The sequence below is a fragment of the Myzus persicae genome, unplaced genomic scaffold (assembly GCF_001856785.1).
Source record: "Myzus persicae strain clone G006 unplaced genomic scaffold, MPER_G0061.0, whole genome shotgun sequence".
Lineage (NCBI taxonomy): Eukaryota > Metazoa > Arthropoda > Insecta > Hemiptera > Aphididae > Myzus > Myzus persicae.
In genome coordinates this window covers 189,258-198,783 of record NW_019103603.1, presented here as the reverse complement: position 1 = coordinate 198,783, position 9,526 = coordinate 189,258, and the positions used below count along the sequence as shown (strand labels likewise).

General features: G+C 37.9%; 1 protein-coding gene across 2 annotated transcripts in view; it reads right to left on the bottom strand.

Annotated features, from left to right (window-relative positions):
* The window catches only part of LOC111034906 (zinc finger protein castor homolog 1), an 83,471-nt gene that overhangs the window by 8,150 nt on the left and 65,795 nt on the right, over window positions 1-9,526 (bottom strand). Inside the window, exons 5-15 of one of the 2 annotated variants that reach the window (XM_022316331.1) lie at window positions 5,337-5,598; window positions 5,051-5,249; window positions 4,739-4,955; window positions 3,453-4,251; window positions 2,933-3,065; window positions 2,524-2,805; window positions 1,752-1,984; window positions 1,453-1,583; window positions 1,229-1,321; window positions 1,036-1,128; window positions 481-653 (exon numbers count right to left, since the gene is read on the bottom strand). In XM_022316331.1, coding sequence (XP_022172023.1) covers window positions 481-653; window positions 1,036-1,128; window positions 1,229-1,321; window positions 1,453-1,583; window positions 1,752-1,984; window positions 2,524-2,805; window positions 2,933-3,065; window positions 3,453-4,251; window positions 4,739-4,955; window positions 5,051-5,249; window positions 5,337-5,598 — 2,615 coding nt within the window. The remainder of the gene's footprint in view (window positions 1-480; window positions 654-1,035; window positions 1,129-1,228; window positions 1,322-1,452; window positions 1,584-1,751; window positions 1,985-2,523; window positions 2,806-2,932; window positions 3,066-3,452; window positions 4,252-4,738; window positions 4,956-5,050; window positions 5,250-5,336; window positions 5,599-9,526) is intronic. The other variant, XM_022316332.1, reaches the window with a different exon arrangement.

Below are 9,526 nucleotides of genomic sequence, written 5' to 3'. Positions count from 1 at the left end.
TCATCTTAGCTGATCTTAGCGATTTGCTTTTGATTTTGTTGACCAAATGAGGATTTTCAAATTTTTCACCAGACTGTATTGGAGCTTTGCTTTTGTATGTGTTTAAACTTTCAAAGGCACTGTTTTGTATTCTAACCCGAATGATTTAATGTTAATAAGTCTGGTGGAGAAATTTTAAAACCATTTGTTTGCCAGCGAGATCAAAAGTCAATCGCCAAGCACTCAAAGTACAATATTTTGATGAAGTTTTCGTTTGGGACATGCCATCCTTATAAATTTCCACCACTAGTGGTGTGTGTTAACGAAGTGAAAATATCAAATTATAGGTATTTATTATTTAACTATTATTATATCTTAGGGCCTCGACGTCGCGCGTCGTAGCGTAAAAGGCACTATAGCGTCATATACCTACAGGTTACAGTGTATAAAAAAATCCTCTCCTAAAAATATATCATTATTAATAATTATATTTGTATTTACCTGATTGCACGCATTACAGTGATAATGTTCTTTTCGTTTGAGCTTGCAGAAAGCTCGGCTACAGGGTTGCTCGGGTCCGTATTTCTCATGCCGTTCTAAACTCATCCACTCTGGTAAAACTTGAATAGTCACGACCGGTTCGATACTCAAACTGGAATCTGTTTTAGGTTTTTCTAAATAATGCACAAACAATGTTTCCATTAATATTTATTAATTATTTGAATAGATCAATTTACATTAGCAATTTAATTTGATACTATAATAATTAATAATCAATTCTACTTAATTAATAACAAGAATCGCGTGGTGTACAATCAAGTCTTTCGACTTTATAATATATATAGTGTGACGATAATAATAAGATGTGTAAAATGTTCGATCACTTCCACCGAAAAAAGCGAAGCTAATGAATTATAATTCTGTATATATAGTATATAATATACATATTATACGTTGTACGTATATTCTATACAATCAATTTCTAAATAATATATAACATAATAGTAATAATAATAATGCAAATAACTATTTAACAATAATTTCTGCATGACCCACCTGTCAGGGTTGCAGGGTCTGAAAAATTTGGAGAGGAACTCTTAGCGTTCGATAGGCCGCTCATAGGGTAGAAAGTGCCCGAAGCCTTCACCACTTTGAACAAGACAGAAAAAAAAAACAATCAAGACAAAAATACTACGCTAAGATAATTCGTTTAAAACACAAATTAATAAAAATAGAATAAAGCACTTACCAGTTGTCGACCGTTGGCTCGTAGCTGAATCAGACGGCGAAGGGGTGGCTTGGGGCCTCGTCGGAGACAAGATCTCTTCTTTGATTTGAGTTTCTGTGACAAACGATACAAATGTTATATTATTATCTGGTTATAGGGAAGCTATTTTTATTATCCCGTAATAATACTGGTAAACACATATTTTCTATTACAATATTATTAAAATATGTTTAGTGCAAACTTACCTAATTTCTCAGATATCTGCAAACCAGCGGTGGCCTGATGTTGTAATAAATGTTGAGCCATCTGTGTGTATCTGGTGAACGAGTAACCGCATCCAGCTCTCACGCAGTGAAAATGCTTGTTGATCGTATTACTGCAAAAATATCGAAACGGACCGTGAAATAAAATAACGAACCGAGTAAGTATAATATGGAGTATAGTATTATATATTATTATTATGATATTAACTGCAGCTGTTCGGGCTAATTATTTTTTTTCCTTCGTTATGTAATATAATTATGATATAATAATTGCTACTCACTTTGCGCACGTGTCTAGTCGGCAGTCGACCGATCGGTCGAAGAACAAAAATCCCTCCATTATGGTGACGTTGTCATGGAAATGCGTGGAATGCGCTTGTAACTCTTCGTCGTTATCAGTGGCGAAAAAGCATCGTGGCCGACGGCAGTGATAGTGCAACGCGACGCCTTCGCTTGTGTACTTGCAGAGATTGTCCGGACAACCGTATCGATATTCTTCAAAACAGTGTTGTTCCTAAAAAAATACATAATTTATAAATCTCGGAAAATAAAACGTTTTAAAAAAATTATTATTACGTTTTATTCATGCGTATGTTATATAAAAAATAGTGACAGTTTTTTTTTCACCCCCCGTGGTTACGAAAAAAAAGATAGGTTCATTATATAGCCAAAACTTGATAATTCAATATTGAAAAGGGAATAATTATCAATTTAACATAGGTACATTTTAAAACATATCAATTTCATTCTTTATGAACATTCTCATTTGGTGAAATATTTTTAGAATATTTATACACTCGTATTTTATTCGTGTATGGCCATAAAATAAAAATCGCCAGAAAACATCGCGGTAACGCAATGCCCTGCCCGACCCCTACAGACTATCAAAACACAACCCCTCGCATCGAAAATTGGATGAAAAAACCTATCTATTAAAACCACATGTATAGGTGCAGCACTATAATATGACACAACAATGCCAATAAAATAATATGATACGTATATAAATATCGCGTATCTTCGTTTTTTTTTATACGGCACGGTGAATCTTACCAGCGTGGTCTGGGTGGGGACTTCCGCATCTTCCGACTGTTGCGACTGTCCCGACAACTGCGATGGCTTGGGCAATTTGAAACTGGTGAATATGGCCTGCGGGGAATCTCCGGTGGACCCACCCGCATAGTCATTCCATACTTCGATCACCCGGTTCTTTGGGGGTCGGCCGCGCTTCCTCCTGAACAGAGCGTCCAACGAATTGTACTGGCCGTACGGGACGTCGTGACTTTTGATGTGCTCGCCGCGCTCCGACGGCAGTACCGCCTCGTAACATCCTTCCTGTAAAGCGTACGCGCCCAGTGTTATTAATATTGTTATTTCCACACTATTGATACGGTATTATACGGTGGCGTATTGTGTGTATAGTGAGTTAGTCATTTCGTTGCATCGGGGATTGTGTACTTACCAAAACGCAATGGAAATGTTGGTCCTTGGTACACGTGTCCTGACAGTAGGCCGGCCCGCCTGGGTAAAAACTCTCGTTGATCCGTTCCTGGTTGTCGTGGTTACGAGCGTGCGTCTCAGCTGCGTCTTGAGTTCTGGAAACAAAATAAAACATGGAAGTTTAGATTATAAGAACATTGTTTTATAAAAACTCCAGGCGACACAGGAGTCAAAATTTGTCTAGTGTCAAAACAGTCCAAGCACTGCACTACCACTCTAGCACCACATAAAATCTAGTCATATAGAAAATGAAGTAATTTTGTGAATCGGGATTTCAAATTTAAATTGCACATAAATACATAATACTATACACGTATTTAATATAAGTCAATTTGAGAAAAAAACGTATTAAAAAAAAAAAATAATTATATTTTATAATATTATGACTATGATACTATATTTATATTAATTAAGAAATGTTTTTTAAGTATCCTTTACATTTCTTGATTATTGCCTACCATTACTATAGTATATTAACGTACTTGACGGGCGATTCGCAGTTGGGCTCTTTGCAGTGGAAATGATCGATTTCGGACATTGCGCAACCAGACCCACCGGTGCACGTGTTCGGTTTGAACCGGGTCAGGTATCTGGGCCACATCTCCACGTCTTCGGGCGACCCACCGTCCGCGCCACCGGTTGACGAGTTGTCTGTGAAGAATCCTTGACCACCGCTCATCTTGGACGGGGCCCGCTGCGTGGAGGACAGTGGCGACATAGGACCGCCGCCTCCGTCACTCGAGCTGTTACTGTAGCTAGCCGCGTCACCGGCCTGCGCGGCAAGTGCGGACAGAGAGGCCAGTGAGTTGGCCTGCTGGTGGAGGAACTGCAGCGAGCTGCTGGGTGATATCGACAGCTCGTTCATTTGCGAATCTGTCCCGGCCGCCGCACCGTGAGCCACTCGCCTCCCGTCCCATGGCACCCATTCATCGTCGCTAACCTGGTCCGGTGGGTTGCCGGCGCCAACGCCGCCACCGACCACGACGCCACCGACGACACCGCCGCCGCCACCACTTCCAGCCATGTTCATAACGGCTTGTTGGGCCAGTTTGAACTTTCGGTACGCAATTTCGCTGTCCTTGCGCTCGTGCTTCCGCTTGTGGCTCAGCAGCTGTCCACTGGAGTGCAGAACGTAGTTGCACCCGTCCCTCACACAGTGGATGTGATTACACACTTGAGAGAACCGGCAGTTGGAAAAACCACATGGGTCAGGTTTCATAAACTTCTTGAACCCGTCCCTCGCTAATTGTTCGTCCTTGATGTGATAGGTTTTATGTTTTTCTTGAAAAATAACAACATGCGTCATGTATTATGTAGTGCAACACGCGATCAAAAGAGGCGTCATTGCACGCGGGGCAACATATTGATCAGTCTTTCATATACAAATCAATAATAATACAATTTTTTTCTTTTACGATAATATATAGGTTACGTTTCACAGACCTCCAACATACCAATATTAATGAACTGGCTGTGTAACGCTCTTTGTATTTTTCATCCATGTTAGACAATATTATATTATTATTATAAAATATGTATATAATGTTAGAAATCTGCTTATATACAATAAATGTAATAATATGGTTATATTATAACAGCCGAAAGTATTAAAAATCACGAAATGGAGGTATTAGTGCGGCTAAGAAAAATAATAAATTATTATGATATATTTGACTTTTTTCCTTATTTTTAGACTGTTGGACCAGATAATTCCAAAGATCCCTAACGGTCAGCTCAGTAGATTTTTTAATCACCTAACAAGACTCACCCATGTCAGCTTTGTTTTTGAATGTAAACTGGCAGTGATCACGTCTGCAGTGAAAATGAGTAGTTCTCTGACCGTAGAACGCGCAGTACGGTGTCCGACATTCTTCCGTGGCTCTGAGTCTTTGAAACCCTTCTTGTATTATAGCTGAATCTTTTCTGTGATAGTTGGCATGCATTTGCACGTCGGATGTGCTTATATAGACTTTATCACAGGTGCCCTGTGAAAAACAATTACAACAATGTAAATTATGGACTTATTAATAAATTGATATTATACTTTTAAGTTTATAGTATGTACTAGTATATTACTCACTTGAATGCAATGATAATGTGTTTGCTTGCGGTTGTGACTGCATCCCTGATATCTGTCCGAACAGTCATCACTAGGCGAGTATCTCATGAAACCATGTTGCAAGCTCTCATCCCTCTTTTTGTGCCACTTGAAGTGTCTGATCATTTCTTCTTTCTTGACGAACACTCTCGAATTGCAGTCAAGACAATGGAAGTGCTCTCTGCGAGAACAAAATGAATAACAATAATATTACACTGTCTCGGACCGCACTTCAGGCGAGTCGCTCTGAAAGAAGTCTTCGCCGTACCTGTAGTTCAAATCTCTGCACCGGGCAGATCCACATTCCTGACAGCTACTGAATCTCCTCACGTAACGTGAGTAATCGCCACTGGTCGGCGTTGAGCAACCACTACCTCCACCACCGCCACCAACGGTGGACGAAGCCCCTTGCAATACCATGGTGACGTTATTGAGGGCCGAAGCTATTGAGGAAACTCCGGTTGTCTGCGATTCAGATCTGGTGGTAGTCAGCGCCAACGGGCTCAGAGACCGTTTTGATATTCCGTTATCTGCGAAAAAAAAGTATAATTCAATTTATATACTTATAACACGATGTAATGTGTACGAGTATAATAAATATTATATATTGTTAATGTATTAAAACACGCGACTTATAAGTCATCTTAGGCCTGGTGTCGGGTTACCCGTTCGGTTCTCAGCGAGGCCATGAGAAAAATGAGCGAATTTTTCAAATCCTCTATAAAGAATCCGTATATTGCGAAAACAAAACAATAACGACAATACGAGAAGCCACCGGATAGGGTTAAATCATTGTGTTCCCGGTAACCCGAGCTGTCCGTGTCACCTCATTTTACCCCGAAAAAAACCTTTCTTTGTACGCATGTAATACGAAAATATATAATAACAGTACATAATATAAAGTTGCAGAATGGTTTTTTGTGGAAAAAAAATATAAGGTGGCAGACGCGTAACCCGATGCTGGGCGAAAGGGGTGACACACGCAACCGGGAGAGACGGTGCCGGACTGTTTTCCCATAATTACGTAGTCTTGCAGTGGTCCAGGTGCGCGTAGAAACGAAATAATAAATCCTTCGCGAGTGAGACCAACCCTTTCGACAAAAAAAGTAAAAAAAAGGTCACCGTCTTTTTGTGAAAAAAATACCGCGAATACAATGAAACATGTGATGTTTAAAAAGGGAAATTTATCAAAAAGGGAATCGCGCTACATTGTGTTATATATGTTATATTTTTTTAAGGAGTTTACACTGTCGGTTTCGTAAGATTATTATTTTATTCTTTTTCATTATATTAATAAACGTGACGTTTTTTTTGTTGTTGCTCCGTTCTGATTCCCAGCAACCAAATTAATTTTAAAAAAATTCGGTTAACGACGACCACGACAGCTTTTTATGCGCGTATATACGGCGGTAGACTTAATAACAATGTCTCCGCAATAGTCATATAAAAATTTGGTAATGGTCTTATACTCAAAACAGTTTTCTTATCATTGCAATACGAAACAGGTACCAACGTGATAACAATCATTATTAAGACTCGAGTGTATTATAATATTTTTGTATTTGATTTTCCCGGTTTGTCATTGAGCGATCGTATCCAGTGACGTCAAGTAAATCACGTGGGACAATACACACGTGCACTCAACTAGACCAAACCCTGAGACTAAACGTGTCTAATATAATAATAATAATAATATAAATGCTTTATTGTACTCGAGCAGTAGCATGCTTGGCAGTTGCAAGTCATTCATTGTATACACACTCGTACTCGCGTCTTATGCTTCACGCCGCCCTTGACACGGTTAGTGGTTTACGAGTTAAGAAGAAAAAAATTCAACAAATAAATAAATAAACAAACGAAAAAGGCAATAATCATAAATACTATTTGTACGTAATGTAGGTGTACGCATTTATATGTGTATTGTATGTATACTATATATCTACCCACTTTATTTTTAATCCAAAAGATTTATTTATTACATAGTATAAGTATTTTTTGAGGAAAATTCAAAATAATAAATGTTATATACATTAAACACCTCAAACGAGGTAGACTGTATGACAAAATCGGACCACACTAGGTACCCATATATTATATTATACGACCATAAGGTGGTTCAAGGATTTTCCGTGGACCGATATATCAGAATAAAGTTTTTTTCTTCGTTTTTTTTCGCTAACTCATGGTCCACGTGTCGTATAGCATTAATGCGAAGAATTGAAATTTATAAAAAAAAATACTCGTCGGCCAACGAAATATTGCGTTATCGTCGTCATGTCGCAAAGTCTTCGATTGAAAGTTCACAATCGCCATATCTGCCCCCTCCCCATACCACCAAGCACCTATTCAAACTCGGTATAGCCGTTTCCCCCTTTTATTTCACCAATAGCCCATATTGTGCTCGAAATTGAAAACTTATCAGATTTGGTTTAAATACGCATGTTCAGGTCGTCTCTCTCGTATCTGGTCGCGAGACGACATAACGCAAATTAAAAATAAAAAATAAAAAGAAACGGAGAAAGAATGTTATAATGAACATAGTTTTATTGTTCTAATGAAAACTATTGATCTCCGAGTAAACCAGGTATTTTTTTTTTACATTATCGAACTTTAAACTTTTTAGCCATTGTTCGAGTACCTATTGTACAACTGACTGGAACAAAATAATAATAATAAAAAAGTTTAAACGCACAGGCCTCGTAGACGTTTCACAAAAACTCAATCACCATGGTAACCGATTATTGTTGATATTATTGGAAATTCTTTCTTCTTATTTTTATTTATTTATTTTTTACTCCTATCCACTCTTTTCGGCTTCTGAACATTTCTCTCCCTCCCACCCCCCAGTGCTTGTCTCACGTCCCTCTTTGACTTTAAAATTGATTATCCAGCGAATTCGTCTTTCCACTTATATATATATAGCATTATACGCACACAAGCCGGATTCAATAATACAAATCGGTTTAGTCTGTCGGTACTTCGATAGTATTTTTTTTTCGCGAGGAAACAACAAAAACAAAACCCCCACCATTTTCGTGAAAATTCCGGGTGCCACGTTGTTATTAGTCGTTCATCACATTCGGCGGGCAGGGCCGTATACAGGTATGCACGCATTTGCAAATTACGGTGGCTTACAGCAGTCGCCGCAGCCTTGTAAATATACGAATATACGATAATAATATAAAGTTATACAACACTAGTTAAAAGCGATATCCATACAATATGCCATATTATACCTATACCATACACACATACATTGTATACGTCATACACTTGACATTTATATTATAATATTATTATGTATAATATATTAATATATATATAGGTAGGCGTAGTTCACAGGAAAAAAATAGATATACTTATATAATAGGTATTATAGTTTATTATGCACCTGCATTATTATTTTTCCTATAATTTTAATACATTTTATATCCATTTATGTGTGCATGCGTGTAGCTATATACCTTCCATCGAATGGTTTTCTTTTTAACTCGCTTTATTTATTATATTATTATGTACGCGAATTGTGTGTCTTTTTTTTAACCGTTACTGTCCGCCCGTCTTCGCCCCTATGTATACGACACACACTCACACACGCGCACCGAATTTCTCGCGTATCATTTTTCCCGTGGGTGTACAGAAAATTACCTCGCGCACAAATCCATTTAGTATCGGTGTCACCTGCAATACACACACACGCGCACACATAAAAAATACATATTCTGTCTCATAATTCATCGGATCCACGTTATAAAGGGATGGTTTAACAAAAAAAAAAAAATGAAAAAATACCATTTTTACCACTATATACATACATACGGATTTCACGGGTTAAACACTATGTTTTTTTTTTACGTCCTTTTACAGAAAATTTAAAAATGATGATGAAAAGACACGATAATGGTATTTGAATTGTACGAAACGTGTCTTAAAGACATATATGAGGTCATGACGAAGCATAAACCGAAACGCTTATAGAGGTGTGGGCACGACTCCTCCGTGTACATATATATATACATATGCAGTATATACATTGCACGCGGGATTTAGTAGGGGAATGAAATAAAAAGAAATCGTTTTATTTTATTTTACTTTTGTATATATATTTTTCTCAACCGGTAGGTATTATACACTAAAAAAAGAACATGTGGGTAAAATAAATATTAACAGAAAATATCTGTGTATGCGGCGGCCACAGCCGCCGGAGATATTTTGTACGCAGTGAAATCTGTGATATTTTTTCGTCGTGATTAATGGGCATCCGTTATCTATTCAGTGCCAGAAACAACGAGGAAAACGTTTTTTCTTTCTCTCTTCCTCCCTTTGGATTTTCACCACCCGCGTTCGCGACTTAATGACTTCTCCCGGGTATACGCGTTGTTTTTTTTGTGAGTACCTACACTTTAATACGTATACATAATATGTATAATATATATTGTACCCGCGCTCATCGTATGT